The sequence below is a fragment of the Pantherophis guttatus genome, chromosome 4, assembly GCF_059756535.1.
Source record: "Pantherophis guttatus breed Tessera chromosome 4, ASM5975653v1, whole genome shotgun sequence".
Lineage (NCBI taxonomy): Eukaryota > Metazoa > Chordata > Lepidosauria > Squamata > Colubridae > Pantherophis > Pantherophis guttatus.
This window is the reverse complement of record NC_142066.1, coordinates 16998858-17020583: the sequence shown is the minus strand read 5'-3', so window position 1 is coordinate 17020583 and position 21726 is coordinate 16998858. Positions and strand designations below refer to the sequence as shown.

The window sequence follows — 21726 nt, the reverse complement described above, 5'->3', positions numbered from 1 at the left end:
TCATGTACTAGTATTTGAGCATTTGTGTATACGCATTTCAGTCCTTTATGGATCTGGGTATCTTTCTTATATCTACTACTGTGTATCTGGGTTTTCCATTCTTTCCATCACTCTCTACTTCAGTGTGTTTTCTCCTCCTCCTCCTCCTCCTCCTCCTCCTCCTCCTCCTCCTCCTCCTTCTTCTTCTTCTTCTTCTTCCTTTATTCCCCTCTCAAATTTAATTTAAAACCCTTCTAATAAGATGAGTCAGTCATTTTTTGGAATATATTCTTTTCAGTTCTTGTGAGGTTCAGTCCATCCCTTTCCGGTAGCCCTTCATATAGGTAATGGAATCCATGGTCTAGGAAACTGAAGTTCTTTTGATGATACCAGTTTTTAAGCCAGTGGTTCATTTCTAAAATCTTTTGTTCCCTCATTGTATGTTGGAAGTATAGATGAAAACTGCACTTGAGCTCCTAATTCTTCAACTTTCGCGTTATGGTGATTGAACATATTGATATGAAGAATTTTTTTTTTCATACTTCAGTAAGTTACTTGATGATAAAACCAACCAGTTCATTCGAACTTGTACTATCAATAGATTCATCAGGTTTGAATTCTCCCGTCGTATGTTTGCTTCAAAAATTATAAACAGCTTTTATCAGAAACTTTTGTCCTTTGTTTTTGGAACTGAAGGTAACTTTGCATTGTTAATTTTTTCCCATGGTTTCAACCTGTTTTTTCTTCCTATTCTACCTATAATATTGATTGATTGATTGATTGATGATTGATTGATTGAATGATTGACTGACTGATTGACTGATTTTGAATTTATAAGGTTGCCTATCTAATATAATAAACCTACGTGCCTTACCTCAACCTTTAAAAATACATTTTTTTTTAAATATTATGAGGTATCAGACTAATCAGCCTCATGAGTCAACCCCTATCCTAGCGCATCACATTAGGGGAACATTTCCAAGCCTGCCACAAGGATAAAAGATTAGGAATGTCTCATAATTTGGGTAGAAAATCCTGGATGCTTCAGACCAGATGCAACTACCGGTAACCTAATCTTGTTTAGCTTCTTCTTCAGTAATATTGTACTGTTAACTAGAGCATACAAAACATTTGCTAGACCAATTCTCGAATACAGCTCATCTGTCTGGAACCTGCACTGTATATCACACATTAATACAATTGAGAGTTCAGAGATATTTCAAGAGAAGAGTCCTCCACTCCTGTGCTTGCAACAGAATACCTTATACCATCAGGCTTGAAATTTTAGGCTTAGACAACTTAGAACTATGCTGCCTTCGGTCTGACCTAAGTGTAGTACATAAAATTATGTATTGCAGTGTCCTACCTGTCAATGACTACTTCAGCTTCAGCCACAACAATACACGAGCACACAATTGATACAAACTTAGGGTAAACCGCACCAAACTTGATTGCAGGAAATACGACTTCAGCTACAGAGTGGTCAATGCCTGGAATGCACTACCTGACTCTAGTTTCTTCCCCAAACCCCCAAAACTTTAACCTTAGAGATCTGTTAGGGGTGTGCATAAGCGCACCAATGTACCTACTTTTCTAATGTCCCCTTTAATTCATATCAATTTCATGTATTAATAATCATCTTTTATACTTATAGCTGTTATCTAAGACATGCTTGACAAAATAAATCAATAAAAATGAATAAATAAAATATAAAAACTCCAAACCCCCATATGACAACATTTAACATAAAAGATCTGGGGCATGCCCATCAATCTGATTTATTGAGAAAGATAAATACCATTGAATGTGGTCTCACATATAAATTGGCCCATTGACATTCAGAGATATAATGCTGATTACCAGCAATTTGAATTGCATGTGGCAAGCAATTATTATTATTATTATTATTATTATTATTATTATTATTATTATTAAATGTTCTGCTGATTGCTGCAAGATCTTGAGATCCATTCTCAACATGTCCATCTGTTAGTTGGGAAGCATAACTCTACCATAACAGGGTAGACTAACATTCCAAAGCTCCATTTCCAACTGAATCTACCTTCTAAATTGCAGGATTATGTCCTTCTAGGACTTGAATAAATATTACAGTATTCAAGGGAGATTCTATGTATGTATGTATGTATGTATGTATGTATGTATGTATGTATGTATGTATGTATGTGTATTTCATTATTCTTCACTTCCCATCTCCCTCAGAGAGCCGTTCTGGGTGGTATACAATTAAATTAAGCATTAAAAACAGAATAACTTAAGTTATTTTAAAGCAAAGTATTAAATATTTTTTAAAACAGTAATATGTATGAAGCAAAATTGGTGGGCCAAAAGACCTCAATGGGTATGTTTCTATTCTTTTTCTTCCCCTTCTAGTGGTGTTTTCATTTTATGAACTCTTACTCCCCTATTTTTTTGCTTCATGCCTTACTTCCAAAGGTTCATAACCATGCAGCAAGGACTATTGCAATACGATAAACATGTTTCCTTTTGATATTTTTGAAAGTACTGCTGCAAAGAATAATACTGATTACTGATTAAAGATAGTTATTGTTCCTTCTTCTTCAAATCATTAGGGAATTCCAGCTTCCACTGTAAAAATGATCACCCCGGATTAAGACATTGCTTTTTATTAATATCTGCTTAGAAATACAGACGTGCACGTAGGTAGGATTAGTATTTCATCTGTGACACTTCATTTTTTTAACTTTAAATAAAATTCATTGTCTTAAGTTTAGATAATATTAATGAATGATCAGCTACTCAGTTGAATGGTAACTTAAGAGTTACTGTTTGAGGTCTACAATGACTACATATTATAGTCAATGGGTTATATTCAGAACATTAGTTTTCCTTTTTTTCCCAACTATGATGTGCATTTCTCCTCCTTACACCTGCAAACTTAGTCGTCCTTTTCCAATTGTTCATAAATACTATCAGTCTGGAGATTTAATCATTGCTGCTATTATTCATCAGGTTCTCTTTCTTTCAAATGAGATCACTTTTCATAGCCTTCCAGGTTATAAAGTCCTTGATCAGTACCTGTAAGTATCTGACTACTTCTCCTCCTCCTCATCCCGCACCTCTTCTTTGCCCTCATTGATACCTAAATGTATTTTCTTTCGCTTTTATGCTTAAAAGTATTGGTTACTAGTCAGTGGATATGACCCGTTCCAGTGACCATATTTAGTCTTTTTTAATTTCAGAACTGTCCTAACATTGATGTTGAAATTGAGATGAATATTATTAGATTTAATCGTAAAGTATATGAATTTCATTCTCCTCAAAAATTTCCTTCCTTCAACAAAGTTCCTTGTTGAAAGTAAAGAAAAGTTTGACTAATCTACATATTGCAGAAGCTCTCTGTTGAATCTTGAGGTGTTTTTTTCCTTTTATTTCATCCAGATATAAAACAGGAAACCCTCTAGTGCATAATTTAGGTTATAATATGTTTAGGGTGTAAAATGAAGCTGGCTTCCTCCCTTAGAAAATACAGATAGGATATAGATAATACTGCATGATTTTTTTTCTCCTCAAGAAACTGACTAATCTAAATATTGCAGATATCCTCTGGTTATTCTTGAGCTTATTTGTCTTTCATTTCATCCAGATATAAAAGAGAAACTGTCTAGTGCATATTTTAGACTATTATACATTTAAGTCTGAGTTGTCTTCCTTCTCTATGAAAATATAGATAAGATATAGATAATACTGAAATCAGATAGAAACATAGAAAACGGATGTGTTTCATGTTTAAACTCAGTAAACTGGTGTTCGATCCATTACCTCCCCTGGAAGTTGTTTCCAAGGTTCTATTACTCTTTCTGTGAAGTTAATACCTTTTAACAATAGTTTTGAACTTCCCTCCTGTCAGTTAGAGATTATGATCCCATGTTCTAATGTTTTAATTAATATTGAGAATACTACCTTAAACAATCTTATTCATACTCCTTAATATATTTAAAGATTTCACTCATGTCCCCCTTTCCTTCTGTCCTCTATGCTGAACATATTCAGTTCCTTTAATATTTTTTTATATGTTTTGTCCCTCAAACTGTGCACCATTTTTCTTGCCTATTTCTTGACTCGCTCAATCTTATCAATATCTTTTTTTTTTAAAGTGAGGTCTCCAGAACCGTACACAGTATTTCAAATGGGGTCTGAGTAAATGCCACCTTAGCTCAAGTAGCCACAGGTAGATTGGTGCTTTCTAGTTGATACAATCTAGGGCTATTATTTGATAGTGACCAAATTCCAGGTGTCCAGAATGAACAATAAGCACTAATTTATATCTTTCTGTATATATAATTCTGAAACAGAAATATATTGACAATATCTAACTCTCACTGAAGGTTCATCACTCACAATTACCAGCACACTTTGGCTCTTGCATTTGCTGTAAAGGAGATCAATGAACATTCTGGGATTATACCCAATATTAGCCTTGGTTTCCGTATTGCTACTGACTATCCTGTGGAAAGTACAACTTATCATTTATCAATGGAATTTCTATCTACAAAAGATGAATTTATACCCAACTACAAATGCAATGAGCAGATCAACACAGTAGCTTTCATTGGAGGACCCCAGAGTAACACCTGTCTCAACATGGCAATCTCTCTGTGCAACTACAAATTTCCCCAGGTGAGACAAAAAATGGTTCAATATGAGTTGTTCACCAGCTATTAATTATATTCAAAAGGTGGGTCACTGAAATGAGAATTTGAGCAAAACCATTACTAAGAACATCTTGAAAGGGCTGTCCCTTTTTGTTTGATGAGCAAAATTGCAGACGTCGTGTAAAACTAATTTTTATGCACACTATTTTTCTATCCCACTCAAACCCAGATATTGGATTAAAGAAATAGACATGCATTGGTTATTATTGTTGTTGTTGTGGAAGAGACCCTTTATTCCTATATTCTTCTGACTTTCTCGATTTAGATCACATATGGATCAGCTCCATTGATGAATACTGAAACAGCAACATTTGTCAAATGGATGTTCCTGGATGACAACCACCAATTTAAAGGAATATTGCACTTATTGTTGCATTTTGGATGGACCTGGGTTGGGTTAGTTTCTCTGCTTCAGGAAGATAAAGACAGATTCATTCAGAAGAGACTTTCCATGTTTTCAGAGAGAGGAATCTGCTTTGACTTTATAGAATGTCTTCCCCAGATAATATATGGTAATGCAGCTGCTGAGTGGATAGAAAATACAGGTAAAATATTCAAAGTGATCATGGAGAGTACAGTCATTGCAGTGATCTTAAGTGCTGAAATTTCAGGCTTGGTGCCTTTGAGGCTAATGATCTATTTTTTCAATTATGATAACATTCCAAAGGAGAGAACGGCCAAAGTTTGGATCATGAGAGCCCAGATGGAATTCACATCCATTCTAATGCAAAGACCATTGCCCATTGATTTTCTCCATGGTGCACTTTCTTTTGCAATTCACTCAAAGGAGCTGACCGGATTCCAACAATTTATGCAGAAGAGAAACCCAAACTTAGAAAAAGATGATGGGTTTATTAGGGATTTCTGGAAAGATGCATTTGAATGCTCCTTCTCCAGTGATATTACCGATGAGAATGCTGAAAGGATCTGCACTGGAGAAGAGAAGCTGGAGAGTCTTCCTAATTCTGTCTTTGACACCACCGTGAATGGACAAAGTTACAGCGTCTATAATGCTGTCTATGCTGTGGCACATGCTCTGAAGGCCCTGCGTTCCGCCAAACTCAAAGGGAGACAAAAAATGAATGAGAGGAGATGGAAGCTCTTCCTCCAATCACCCTGGCAAGTAATGTTGGCTAATACAAAATTTGGGGAAATCACCAAGTACCAGAATAGGAGACTGGTTTTGTGTTTTGTGTTGTTTTGTTGCGTTCTGTTGTTTTAACAGTTAGAATTCTGTATAGATAGTTTTGAAAGCTATATAGAAGTAGTTGATATTTTCATATGAAAGAAAATAAAAAAAGGAATATAAATCTAAGGCTTAGATAAAGACACAAAAATATGTAACATATGGACTTCATTTTATGTCTTAAATGGTATGTAGAGGATCTTATTCAATCCATTATATTTAACAATTTTATATGTAGAAAATGAAAACTGCTTTACTACTGAATAGCATTATTATTCCTCACCAACTTAATTTTTGAGTAACTAAGATTCAAAGGTGTCAAAGGTACGGATTCAAAAGGTAACTATACTTAGTGTTACTTCCAGTGAATGACAATATTGTCAATGAATTGCATGAAGAATAGTTCAAGTTTTTTTTTCCCTCAAAAGTAACACCCGGAATTACCCCCTGATGGAAGTAAAAGCCATCTTGTCCTAGAATAGTCTGCCTCAGAGAATTCTACCTTGCCTACACTAAGTCTTTTTTTATGACCCTGTAATCCCTTAATTCAGGGTAGAGATGGGGCAACTGAATGGACCTGACTGTTTACTGGCCGGTTGCCCTTCCTGACACCACCCAGAGTTCATAGCAGATATTTTCTCTTTGTACCCTCATGGAGAAACAGTTTTCACTGCTTAGTATTGAACTCTTAATCTTCTAAAAGGGATGCAAGGGTTTTCACCACTAGACAACCATGCCACTCTCTCTCTCTTTTTTAAAAAATAATAATATAGATAAAAAAGACCAATATGTTCAAAATCCATATATACAGTGTGTTGCCTGGTTACAGTTCTTTGGAGTAATATTTGTCATAGTCATAATAATAGTATCCCCTTATGGTAACTTGATAATTAACAGTGCTTTTCCCTCATAACATTAACTAATCAAAATTAATCAAAATTAATTATTTGCAGTAAACAACCCTAGTAGTGAGATTAATCTTTTCCTTGTCATCCTTGAGATTCTAACTCCTGTTTCTCTTATTTAACCATCGATAGAACAGATCCCATACCTCAAAATATTCAGTGTCTTCCTTTTCTTTAATTTGAAATGTTAGTTTATTCATTTCTGCACATTCTAAAATTATTGTTATTATCTTTACTTCTGTGGGGATCTCCTCGCCCTTCCAATGTTGTGCAAACACAATTCTGGCTCCTTTAAACATGCAACTCTCTATCTTGCCTATTATATGGCAGAACACTGAATTCCCCATTTCTGAAATGCTCAATCAAAGCAAAGTAATTTCCTAGATCTGTCCCTTTCTGGATTTTCTGTTGGAATTCTCATCTGACAGTTTTTCAAATGTATTTGATAAAACTATATTTTTTTAAAAGTTTGAAATAGTTTGACCAAGGCAAAATGGAAGAGCTTACTTTTCTTTAAACCTAGGCCAAACTGGAAGAAAAAAATTGAAATGTTCCCATCCCCTTCAAAGATTCCTGATAACATTCATGGTTTTTTCCTCTTTTTTGTCATCTTCCTTTAGCTCCACCTTTTTTTGCAACAAGTCTCCTTTAACAACAGTGCTGGAGAACAGATTTCCTTTGGTCCCAATGGGGAATTAGAAACTGGACTTGATATTTTAAATTGGGTCACATTTCCAAATAAGTCCTTTCGGAAAATCCAAATTGGAAAGATTGACCACCTGGCTCTCTCAGAAAAGCTCCTCACCATTTCTGATAAGGAAGCTGTTTGGCCTCTCATGTTTAACCAGGTATGTCTCATTTTTCCCTTTTCCTGAAATTATTAGCCAAAGATTGATGGACTAAATCAAGGGTGTCAAACTGGCAGCCCGCAGGCCAGCTGTGTCACATGCAGGCCACGCTCACCCCAGCTCCATGAAGGGGGAAAATGTCACTATATGTCATGTGACAGCAATGGAATGCCGCAAGTTTGATACCTGTGGAATAAATGATTACACAATAACAATCACAGCAACATTTGGAGTAAGGAAGCATTGAGCAGTCCATATGTTATTCATTGATGTTACAATGACACTGACAAAAGATATGTATGACCACTGTTCATACTTACAACCATAGCAGCATCCTCATGGTCATGTGATCAAAATTCAGATGACTCATACTTATGACAGCTACAGTGTCCAGCGTCGTGTGATCACTTTTTGCTAGTCACTGGGGAAGTCAGATTCATTTAACTACTGTGTTACTAACTGAACACAGAGCCGCAGTGGTGCAGTTGTTAGAGTGCAGTACTGCAGGCTACTTCTGCTGATCACTGGGTGCCAGCAGTTTGGCAGATCGAATGTCACCAGGCTCAAGATTGACTCAGCCTTCCATCCTTCTGAGGTTGGTAAAAGGAGGACCCAGATTGGGGGCAATAGGCTGACTTTGAAAACTGCTTAGAGAGGGCTGTAAAACACTGTGATATAAGTCTAAATGCTATTGCTATTGCTATTAACAACTGCAGTGATTCACTTAACAACTCTGGTGAGAAAGGTCATAAAATGGGCAAAACTCACTTAACAACTAGGTGCATCTTATAGACTGAATACAGGCATTTTTCCTCTCCTGAACCCTCTGTGTGTCGTGTTTTCGCCCTCCCTGGCCCTCATTACACTCTGCAGGCCAAAAACAGGTGCGTTTTTGGTGAAAACAGGCTGTGCGGAGCATATTCCACATTTTTCCAATGAAGAGTTTGCATATGTGTAATTGATGGAAAGAACAATTCACCAAGATTACATTTTTTCTGTGAATTTTGGTTTATTTTCTGAGCAGGCATTACCTCTTTCCATCTGTAACAAGAAGTGTCCTCTTGGCCACAGCAAGATAAAAGTGGAAGGGAAATTATCCTGTTGCTATAACTGTAAAATATGTCCAGATGGGAAGATAGCTAATCAATTGGGTAAGCAAAGAATTATATTATATGTTTCAATGATATAATAAATATAAATGGGGGTTATTTTTAATAAATAAATATCTTTAATAAATAGTATGAATATTGAAAATATTGAGCGTAGCAACTTATTGAAACAGTGCATCCCCCCTGAGACTCCCCGCCCCTTATATTTCTTATATTTCTTCTTCTATCACAACTAAAAGATATACAATATATGCCAATTGTGCCCTTATCCCCTCCAAAACAACATATATTCTTGAATAGGTTTATTCCCTTTGCCTTCCAACAACACTGTTTTTATAAAATCGCCTCATATTTCATTATAATTGTTTACATTAATCATCCCTTTTTAAAATTTAATTTCTGTTATTAATTTATCATTTGTTGCCATACTCCAAATTTGATTATACCACTCATTTTCTTTGAATATCCCAATTTTGTCCCCAATATTTAGCCATCACTAATCTAGGTACCATTATCAACTTTACAATCAATTCCTTTTTTGCTTCATTTATATCCTGTTTTTTCAACAGCAACAGTAATGCAATCGTCGGTGACATATCTAAATTTACATTCAAAAGTGCTCTAATTTCTCTAAACACCATGTTCCATAGTTTTTGTGCACTATCACAAACCCACCACATATGTTTATATGTTCCAACCTCTTTCTCGCACATCCAACAAATTTTTGTATATTTAATATCTATTTGATTTAATTTACCTGGTGTTAGATACCACCTCCATATCACTTTATATTCATTTTCCTTAACTCTAACTGACATATTCTTATATATCCTTCTGTTCCAAATATTTTTCAAATCATTATCATTTATTTCTCCTAAATCTGATTCCCAAATTAATTTTAAATCTTTTCCCTGACCTTCTAATTCAGGTAATGTTCTATATACTGTATTTTCCCAGTTCTTCCTTTACCTATATATTCTTCATTCACCTCACATTCTTTTATAATCATTTCAAATTTTTTTAACTGTTTATCTTTCTCTTCAAATCTTTCTTCAATTTTTATCCATTTCTCTGATTGTATTTAATTCAACCAATTTAATTTAATATCTGATAAAACATTCTTTTGTTGTGTTATATTTTTTATCTTGTTCTTCCATTCTTCCCATTTATACATCTGATTTTCTTTTAATTTACTAATCCATTCTTTCAATTTAATCTTAGGTAATTTCTCTATTTCCACCACTGGTGTTAAAGGAGAAATTCCTAGCACAAATTGGTATCTCCATTTATTCCATAGTTCTAGCAATTTTTTTAAAAAAGGGTTTTGAATCATCTTAGCAATTTTTAAAACCAATACGTTTCTATAGGTTCACCTATTTCCCTTAATTGTTTCAACTCTACTATTTTTAATTTATATTTTCCTCCATTTCTTCTTTACTATGGTTATATAACATCATTTCTGTTTTTTTCCAGTTTATTTGTAATTCATTATATTACCAAATTTGTTCAGGTGTAAATATATCCTCCGTATAATAACTACGCAATTTTGAAATGTTAATAATGTATCATCTGCAAATAAATTTATTTTAGTTTTTTATGTACACCAATTCCTTCAATCAATGAATCTTCCCTAATTGCATTTGCCAAAACCTCCATCAATAATGCAAATAAAACTGGGAATAAAGGGCAACCCTGTCTCATTCCCGGCTTAAGGTTAATGTCTCTGTAATACCATCATTTATAATTATTCTTGCTTTATTCTCTGAATTATTCTCTATTTTTTTTTCCAAAACCTAACTTTTCTATAAATATCTTCAACGTAGGCCATTCCACACAATCAAACACCTTAAATACATCTAATGCAAATAAACCCACCTTTAATTTTTGATTCTTTATATAGTAACCTACATTTAATGCCCTTCTTGCTACATTTGACATTTGTTGGCCTCTTATAAATCCACACTGGTCATTTTTAATATAATTCTCTATAAATATATTCAGACTATTTGCCAACATTGCTGTAAAAATCTTAGCGTCCTGATTAATAAGGGATATTAGTCTATTCGATCCTGGGTTTGTATGATCTTTATCTGGTTTTGCTATCAATATTATCAAAGATTGCTTCCAGGAATGTGGAATATTTTCCACATCCATTATTTTATTAAGTATTATATATTTAATATTTATATATTCATCTTTGGCACCAATAGTCTTTTAACATTTTTATAATATTCTACGCCTAGTCCATCTAACCATGGTGTCTTACCTATTTTCAATGTATTAATAACTTCCAATATCTACTTTTCTTCTATTTGTGATTCCATTATTTCTTTATCGTATTCTTGAATTTTACAATTTAGATTCTTAATTTTTTTTTCATACTTCAGTGAGCTACTTGGTGATAAAACCAATCAGTTCATTTTAACTTTAAGCAACAGTAGATTTGAATTATTCCTTCTTATGTTTCCTTGAAAAATTATAAACAGCATTTTTCCAGAAACCTTTGTCATTACTTTTTGGAAATAAAGGTAATTTTTCATTGATAATTTTTCCATGGCTTTTACTAGTTTTTACTTCCTATTCCACCCAAATGATTGATTGATTGATTGATTGATTGATTGATTGATTGATTGATTGATTGATTGATTCTGGAATGTATATGGTTGCCTATCTCATATAATAAACCTCAGTAGCTTACCAAAATCTTTAGAAACACAAATCACCCCTGCCATCAGGTACCAGATAAATCAGGCTCCTGAGTCAACCGACATTCTAGCCTAATACTTTAGAGGAACACTAAGGTTTTCCAAACCTGCTACAAGGTTAAAATGGTAGGAAACTCACATACATGGAAAAGTATTGGAAAAGACTGGACAGTACAGACCAGATACAACTCTGAACTCCAAGAGGCAACATTTAGCACAAAACTCTGTAGCATGCCCATCTATCGGACTTATTGGGAAAGACAGATACACTTGAAGAAGGGTGATCTCACCTATAATTTGGCCCTATGACATTCAGGGATTTAATGGTGATAACCAGAAAATGGAATTGCATAGACTAAGCAACTTGGAGCCATGTCCATTAAGTGCATGTCCACTGCAATGCAAACCAGTTACACTTTTGAAATGGTCTTCAAGGGCAGCACCATATGAAGGTCATTCTAGTAATCAAACTGAGATCTACTTAAGTCTACAGATGTCTGTAAAATTGGAATATACTGAAAATGAAATGATGAGATAATGTTTCTATGAATGGTTTCTTTTTCAGATTTGGATGACTGTTTCTCTTGTCCAGAGGATCAATATCCAAACAAGGATAAGGATACTTGCCTTCCAAAACGTATAATTTACTTAACTTATGAAGAACCTTTGGGGATTTCTTTGGCAGTTATTGCAGTCTCCTTTTCTGTCATCTCAGCTGTGGTGCTCAGGATATTCATTAAACATCAGGACACACCTATTGTGAAAGCCAATAATAGGAACCTCACTTATAGCCTTCTTGCTGCTCTCCTGCTCTCTTTCCTTTGCAGTTTGCTCTTCATTGGGCAACCTGACCAAGTCAAATGTCTCTTGCGACAAACTGCTTTTGGCATCATCTTCTCTGTAGCCCTTTCTTGTATATTGGGGAAAACTATCATAGTGGTCCTTGCTTTCATGGCCACCAAGCCCGGTTCCAAAATGAGAAAATGGGTGGGAAAAGGGCTGGCTATCTCTATTGTCCTATCTTGCTCATTGACACAATTCTGCATTTGTGTGGTGTGGCTCACAATTTCTCCTCCATTCCCAGATTCTGACAGGCACTCCATGGCTGAAGAAATTATCCAGCAATGTAATGAAGGTTCAACCACTATGTTTTATACAGTCCTTGGCTTTTTGGAGTTCTTGACTGCTGTCAGTTTCACCGTGGCTTTCCTAGCTAGGAATTTGCCTGACAGCTTTAATGAAGCCAAATTTATCACTTTCAGCATGTTGGTCTTTTGCAGTGTTTGGGTGTCATTTGTTCCCACCTATTTGAGTACCAAGGGAAAATACATGGTGGCTGTGGAGATCTTTTCCATTTTGGCTTCAGCAGCTGGATTACTGGGCTGCATATTTTCCCCCAAATGCTATATCATTGTTCTGAGACCTAATCTGAATAAGAAGGAGCAACTAATGAAAAAATGAAAATGATTTTAACACCGTACCCTTTGAAGGAAATCTAATTAGTTGCTTTCAGCATATAGGTCCCACCCACCCCCAATTTGAAGTATGGCCTTTTTCCTTCTATCGCTACATCAATAGGACATAGAAAGCAATTCTTCTGAGAAGTTCACTTCACAATCTGAAAAAAAGTCCCCTAATCACTTTTTAATTGTTAGATAATTGTTGATTGTTAGATAATGATTCTCAGCCCTAATCAGAGTAGTAGGCAATAGCTTTTTTAACTGATGAACAGAGTTGGAAGGGATGTTGTAGGTCATCTAGTCAACTCCCTGCCGAAGCAGGAGACCCTACAACATTTCTGACCGATGGTAGTCTCTTCTTGAAAGCTTCCAGTGTTGAAGCTCTCACAACTTCTGAAGGCAAGCTGTTCCATTGGTTAATTGTTCTCACTGTCACAAAGTGTTTCCATATTTCCAGGTTCAATCTCTCCTTGTTCAGTTTCTATACATTGTTTCATGGACTTCTGGTGCCTTGGAAAATAAGTTGATCCCCTCCTGTCTGTGGCAACCACTCAAATATTGGAACACTGCTATCATGTCTCTCCTGGTCCTTCTCTTCACTAGACTAGTCATGCCCAGTTCCTGAAATCATTCATCGTATGTTTTAGCCTCCAATCCCCTAATCATCTTGGTTGCTCTTCTCTGCACTCTTTCTAGTGTCTCAAAAACTTTTTTATAGTGTGGTGACAAAAACTGGATGCAGTATTCTAGGTGTGGTCCTACTAAGACTTTATAGAATGATTTTACTACATCGCTTGATCTTGATTGTGATCCCTCTGTTAACGCAATTTAGAATTGCATTGGCTTTTTTGGCTGCCACCACACACTGTTGGCTCATATTTAATTGGTTGTCCACTAAGACCCCAAGATCCCTCTCATATTATTAAACCTGGTTTCACCCAGTCTATATGTCTACTTTTGGTTTTTCTTGCCTAAGTGTAAGACTTTACTTTTCTCTAAGTTGAATTTCATTTCAATCAAGAAGAAGATATAATATGCATGAATGTAAAAATCAATGGATTTAAATCCTGCATCCCAAGAGCTTCACAACATCCCTATCAAAAGAAAGAAAATGCCTATTTTATATCACTCATAAAACTGAAAATCATCCCTGGTATGTGTGTGAAGGAAAAGGTTTGTCATCTTTTTGGGTGTTTTGAGATGCTGTTAATACAAAATTAGGGCTATTATGTGCCTTATTTGCCACTTAAAGCATCTTAATATTTCCCCTAATCCTTTTTTAAGGTGCAGGACAATCCAAATTAACATCCTTTTCCACAATTTTGCAAGTTTGAGATATTTTGATATAGCAGGTAAGGTGTTGGGTCAAAAACAGGGGGACAATGTGTTCTTGTCCTCCTTTAGTCATGAAAGCCTAAAAGAAATGTTGTTGTGGAACAGAGGAGATATGTTTGAAGAAGATGGCATTGGAGAACTGCTTCTCAGCTTCCCTGACTAATTAATCATATTCGTAATGACTACTGTCCAGTGGTGAGTTGCCCCCGGTTCGCACCGGTTCTATAGTACTGGTAGTAAAACTGGCAGAGGCTCCGCTCACCGACCCCGATGTCACCAAAATGCTTCTGCACATGCGCAGAAGCTGCTGCACATGCGCAGAAGAGCGGAGCACGCAGACGCGTAGCCCCACTGCAAACCAATAGTAAAGATAAGTAGAACCCACCCTGCTACTGTCCCACCTTTGTCTTCTTATTTAATTATGTCATTGTTATTCCTGTGCCTTGGATGAGATCTAATTCTGCCCTACTTAGATTAATGCATAAGGGGAGCATTGATTATTTTGGGATAAGCTTGAAGGTGAAGGCAATTATTGTAGACATCCAGTTCATTGTTTCATTCAGCTCGATGTATCTTTTTAAAAATGCATTTGAGATTTGGTGTGATCTGCAATGATATATTGTCCTGGAATCTATTAGGTTCATCTCAGCTGAGTGTGTTCCTGGATGGGTTCACAATATTGGGGCCAGAGAGCGAAGGAGGATCCTGTGGAATCCTACCATTATGGCTATCATTATTTAGTTTATGATGAGAACATGGCATTAGAGCAGTAAACATATACAGTCAAGCCACGTAATTAGATACAATATATATATGGGGTATCACAGTGGCTTCATAATTGGATATCCAATTCATCTATCCAGGCAATCAACTCTGTTGTTTCTTTGTGCAGGTCTTCTAGGAATTAGAAAATACACATTGTGGGTAATCTTACACAATATGTTTAATAGGTTGCATTAAAGTTTGCAATACCTTACATCTTCTAGTATCACTCCTATTCTGGTGAATAGATATCTATAGTGTTTACTGAATGAAGTTAATACCTTTTAACAATAGTTTTGAACTTTCCTCCTGTCAGTTAGAGATTATGATCCCATGTTCTAATGTTTTAATTAATATTGAGAATACTACCTTAAACAATCTTATTCATACTCCTTAATATATTTAACGGTTTCACTCATGTCCCCCTTTCCTTCTGTCCTCTATGCTGAACATATTCAGTTCCTTTAATATTTCTTCATATGTTTTGTCCCTCAAACTGTGCACCATTTTTCTTGCCTATTTCTTGACTCGCTCAATCTTATCAATATCTTTTTTTTTAAAAGTGAGGTCTCCAGAACTGTACACAGTATTTCAAATGGGGTCTGAGTAAATGCCACCTTAGCTCAATGTTAAGTAGCCACAGGTAGATTAGTGCTTTCTAGTTGATACAATCTAGGGCTATTATTTGATAGTGACCAAATTCCAGGTGTCCAGAACGAACAATAAGCACTAATTTATATCTTTCTGTATATATAATTCTGAAACAGAAATATATTGACAATATCTAACTCTCACTGAAGGTTCATCACTCATAATTACCAGCACACTTTGGCTCTTGCATTTGCTGTAAAGGAGATCAATGAACATTCTGGGATTATACCCAATATTAGCCTTGGTTTCCATATTGCTACTGACTATCCTGTGGAAAGTACAACTTATCATTTATCAATGGAATTTCTATCTACAAAAGATGAATTTATACCCAACTACAAATGCAATGAGCAGACCAACACAGTAGTTGTCATTGGAGGACCCCAGAGTAACACCTGTCTCAACATGGCAATCTCTCTGTGCAACTACAAATTTCCCCAGGTGAGACAAAAAAATGGTTCAATATGAGTTGTTCACCAACTATTAATTATATTCAAAAGGTGAGTCACTGAAATGAGAATTTGAGCAAAACCATTACTAAGAACATCTTGAAAGGGCTGTCCCTTTTTGCCTGATGAGCAAAATTGCAGATGTCATATAAAACTAATTTTTAAGCACCCGATTTTTGTATCCCACTCAAACCCAGAGATTTGATTAAATATACATGCATGCATTGGTTTATTGTTATAGTTGTTGTTATTATTATTATTTACTTTATTCGTTAAACATGAAACTCAGTCAACTGAACATTCAAAAATGCATCACAAATACCATTGACTGGTGCTAATGGTTGATACGGGTTGCTGCCAGCATCCTAGGTATCAACCAAGTACCTTCTTAAGCCATATGATGTTCCAAGTAGTACAGTTTTTTGCAGTTCCGCTGGTGTTATTGCAGGAAGCTGCAATTTGTTGATTTATCTTATAAAATTTTTGGACATGGTACCAAGTGCTCCGATGACAATGGGTATCACTGTTACATATTTCATCCATAGCCGTGTATTTTCAATGGCCAGGTCACGATATTTTATTATTTTTTCCAGTTCTTTTTCTTCGACTCTGGCATCTCCTGGTACTGGAGATAAATTGTACATGTACCAATAAATTGGACACTTCGGTTTTCAACAACTGTGATATCTGGCATGTTGTGTTCCAAGTGTCGATCAGTCTGTATTCGAAAGTCCCACAAGATCTTCACCTTCTCATTTTCTATAACTTTTTCCACTTATTTTTTACATAATGATCAGTGGATTAATTTAGCAACTCAGTAGTGTCTAGCTTTGTAATCAGTTTGTGTGATTTTGCTGCATTCACATATTAAATGTGAAACAGTTTCGACTTTGTTATTGCAAAGTCGGCAGTTTGGATTGTTATTATCTTTGTTTTCATGGCATTAGTTTGTAGTGCTTGTTCTTGAACAGTGAGTATTAAACCTTCCGTTTGTTTCTTGATGGTTCCCATCTTAAGCCATGCCTATGTAAAGTTGTCATCACATTTTCCTTCAATGTTTTTCAAGTGCTGTCCATGCAAAACTTTGGTTTTCCATCTATTTAATCTGTCATCCAGCTGTTTTTCCTTATATTCTGCTTTTGTTTCTGTTCTTTTTATAATCTTCTCTTGTTTTCACAGCCTGCAGCAATTTTTCTGTACTTTGGTTCACATAATCATTCAAACTTCGTTTTTCTTCTTCTACAGTTTAATGCATTTGCAATAGCCTTCTGCCTCCTATTTTTCTTGGCAGGTATAACCTGTCAATGTCACTTTGTGGATGTAAAGCATGGTACATATTGAAAAGTTTGCGTGTTTTCTGGTACAAGTTTTCCAGTTCAGCCAAAGTCCAGTTGATTATTCCAGCTGAATAGCGTATCACCAGAACTCCCCATGTATTAATGCCTCTAATTATGTTTCCAGCATTCAGCTTTGATTTTAATATTTTGAGGACCCTCCTGATGTATTCCTTTTGCGTTGACTCTTTGACTTTTCCATTCAAGATGTTATCTGCTTCCAATATGCCTAGGTATTTGTAATCATCCTTTGCTAATGCTTTTACTGTGTTTCCATTTCCCAGTTCTATTCCTTCTATTTATTTTTCATTTTTCCTTGCTGTATGGATAATACAGCATATTTTTCAAGTCCAAAGTTCATTTTGATGTCGCTGCTGAACAGTTGAACTGTGTTGAGTATTGATTTAAGTTCAGTGAGGCTTTTCGCATACATTTTTAAGTCATCCATGTATAGTAGATGGTTTATCTTGCCATGTTGGCTTGAGATTTGGTATCCCAGTTTTGTGTTTCGTAGGATTATTGTCAATGGAATTAATGTGCAAGGTAAGAAACCAAAGATAAAATTGAAAATAATGCAGGATATACGAGAAAGAGGGGGGCTGAAAATGCCCAATTTAAAATTATATTATGAAGCAGCTGTCTTATCAGCAATTAGTGATTGGATTAATTTAACAAATGGAAGGATTCTGAACATTGAAGGGCATGAGTTGGTATACAGTTGGCATGCTTATTTAGTGTATGATAAAATGTGGATAGAGCATTTAAGAGCCATATATTGAGGAATGCTTTACTGCGTGTCTGGAAGAAATATCAATATAAGTTAAATGAAAAGATACCTATATGGACAGTACCCAGGCACACAATAGAGAATACGAGTATAGAAAGCAGACAGGATGTAATTACATATATAGATATTCTTAATATGGAGGGAGGTATACTAAAATTAAAACCTTTGAATGTGTTGAAAGAGGAGAAAATAATTCAAACTTGGTTTCAGTATGTACAACTACAAGCCAGATGGAGAAAAGATCAGAAAATTGGTATTATACAAAGCGGTGAAAATTTAATAAAACAAACTAGAGACCAAAGTTCAATGCATATAAAAAGATTGTATGATATATTGATAGAGATAGACTCAGAAACAGAGCTAGTTAAAGATTGTATGATAAAATGGGCTCAGAATTTTGAACAACCAATAATGATGGAAATATGGGAAAAAATATGGGTAAGAAATGTGAAATTTACAGAAGCGCAAAACTTAAGGGAGAACTTTTATAAAATGTTTTATAGATGGCATCTAGATCCAAAAAAACTATCTTGTATGTATCCGAATGTACAACCAAAATGTTGGAGATGTGATTGTGAGGATGCTACATACTTTCATATTTGGTGGACATGTAAAAAGGTTAAAGTGTGCTGGATAAAAATTTGGTGGATTTTACAAAATATTCTTAAAAAGAGGTTAAAATTTACACCACAGTTGTTTCTGCTGGGTATAGTTACGGATTGTACGGTTATAGAAACTAATTTGATTTTGAATTTAATAACTGCAGCAAGATTGTTGGTGGCACAATATTGGAAGAAGCAAGTTTTACCTACAATCCAAGAATGGACAATGAAAGTAACAAACCTAGCGGAGATGGCAAAAATTTCGGCATACTTGAAGGAACATTCAAATGAAAGATATTTAAGGGACTGGAGAAGATGGATAGATTATATCCAAAGTAAATACCGGAATAAGAAGTTGCAGATAGGTTATGAATAAATATGTAGATATTTGGTGTGTTTTTAGGTAATTAAGTTAGCAGGGTAATTAGGGAATTGAAGGAATAAGAGATGCTGAATGTTATAATTATTTAGATTAGGATGGATTATGATTGTTGAATGTTATACCCTGTAATTTGTTCTGGGAAGAGAGGGGGAGGTGGGCAGATGGAAGGGAAAGTGGTGGGGGGAGGGATGGTGTGGGTAAGGGAGGGGAGGGTGTGGGGGTGGTAGGGAAGGGGGGAATAAACATGTAAACCTTCTGTAAAACTTTTTAATAAAAAAAATGTACAAATATTTTTGCTGATTCCAAAGTTTTCCAGATAGGTGTTAATCCAGCTTTGGGATAATGAGTCTAATGCCTTCTTGTAATTAATCCATGCCATATTTAAATTTTTTCTTCGTTTTGCATTTTTTAGTACCATTTTGTCAATGAGCAGTTGATCTTTTGTTCCTCTTGATTTTTTATAATTTCCTTTTTGTTCTACTGGATACAAATTGTTTTCCGTCAGAGGATTGAATACTGAATTTGCCAGTATTCTTGTAAAAAGTTTGAAAGTTGTTGGGCGATAGTTGCTTGGCTCTGTCTCCTTTTCTGGATCTTTCATTATCAAATATATTCAACCAGCTGTTAACCATTCTTCACTTGTTGCATTTTGAAGCATTTGATCAAATTGAGTGGCCATGCGATAATGGAGGCTGGTCAGGTGTTTTCGCCAATATCCATACAGTTCGTCCAGGCCAGGTGCACTCCAGTTCTTGACTTTCTTTGCTTGTTTTGCAACCATATCAGTTGTTATTGCAATATTTTCCATTTTGTTTCGTGTTGTTTGCTGTTGAATATCTTTGATCCAGGAGGCAATTTTGTTGTGTTCCACTGGGTTTTCCCATAGTTCTTTCCAAAAGTTCAAAGTTTTTTCTTTACATGGGTGAACATTAGTTTGGACTCGGTTTTCGTCAAGGGACTGGTAGAAGAGTTGTTGGTTTTTTCTGAACTGGACATTTTCACGATATTGTTTAATTCGTTCTTCGTATCTTTCAATGTTCTTTGCTGTTGCTATTACAAGTTGTTTTAGTTCTTCCATGATTTCAGTTATTGTTTTTTCCTCCAGGTTGTATTTATTGTGTAAACTATTTTTCAGCTTTTTGTTATTTAGTTTTCCTTCTTTCAAGTAGTTCAGATTGGTGTCATCCCCTCGTAGTTTTTTAATTTTATTTTCAAGTCGAATTTTCCACATTGGTGTTCCAGTGTTGTTGTTGTTGTTGTTGTTGTTGTTGTTGTTGTTGTTGTTGTTGTTGTTGTGGTTTGGCATTTTATAACCCAGTTCTGCAGTTATAATGGCGGCTGTGCTATACATTAGTTGGTGGGTTTCATATGGTGTGCTGGATAGGATGGATGTTAAAATGCTGTTCACGGCTGTTAGTAGATCTTTCACTCGTTTGCTATGCACTTCGCAAATGGTAGGCAGTCTTTTTCTTTCTGTGTTTTCTTTGATGTGGTTTTCAATCTTTTCTTTCAGCATTTTTGCTAGATCACTTAGCTCTACACTTTCAAGCTGTTGCACAGGAGGATTTTCATCCTGTATGTTGGTTATTATTATTATTATTATTATTATTATTATTATTATTATTATTATTAAGATCTTTCATTCCTATGTTCTTCTGACTTTCTCCATTTAGATCACACATGGATCAGCTCCTTTGGTAAATACTGAAACAGCAATGTTTGTCAAATGGATGTTCCCAGAAGAAACCCATCAATTTAAAGCAATACTTCACTTATTGTTGCATTTTGGATGGACCTGGGTTGGGTTAGTTTCTAAGTATGAAGAAGATAGGGACAGGGTCATTCAAAAGAGACTTCCCACGTTTTCAGAGAGAGGAATCTGCTTTGACTTTATAGAATGTCTTCCCCAGATGATATATGGTAATGCAGCTGCTGAGTGGATAGAAAATACAGGTAAAAAATTCAAAGTGATCATGGAAAGTACAGTCATTACAGTTGTCTTAAGTGCTGAAATTTCAGGCTTGGTGCCTTTGAGACTAATGATCTATTTTTTCAATTATGATAATATTCCAAAGGAGAGAATGGCGAAAGTTTGGATCATGTCAGCCCAGATGGAATTCACATCCATTCTAATGCAAAGACCATTGCCCATTGATTTTCTTCATGGTGCACTTTCTTTTGCAATTCTTTCGCAATTTGTTGGAGATCTTCTTCTCAACTTCCCTGAGAATAATGTAGTCTTATTCATGATGACCACTGTCTCAGCATTGCTGGCTTCTTTAATTAAGAATTATTCTTAATTATTATTCTTGAGCTTTAGATGACATCTAATACTTTCCTACTGAGATTAGTATATTGATAATTTTGGCTTTAGTCTGATGGTGAAGGCAATAATTGTAGACATCCTATTAATTGTTGCTTTCATCTGGGTGCATTTTATCCATGCATTGTTGTTATCATAGTTAGCCACTCAGTCATGTCTGACCTTCGGCTACTCTACGCATCAGCACTGCTCAATAAATAAATGAACAAGAATAA

At 35.3% G+C, this 21726-nt stretch overlaps 1 protein-coding gene across 1 annotated transcript; it reads left to right on the top strand.

The window, feature by feature from the left end:
* The first annotated feature begins 11975 nt into the window (after positions 1-11975).
* Positions 11976-12887, top strand: LOC148113790 (vomeronasal type-2 receptor 26-like). Its single transcript, XM_087893390.1, has one exon. The coding sequence runs from the start codon at positions 11976-11978 to the stop codon at positions 12885-12887; it is 912 nt and encodes a 303-aa protein (XP_087749516.1).
* Positions 12888-21726: the final 8839 nt, after the last annotated feature.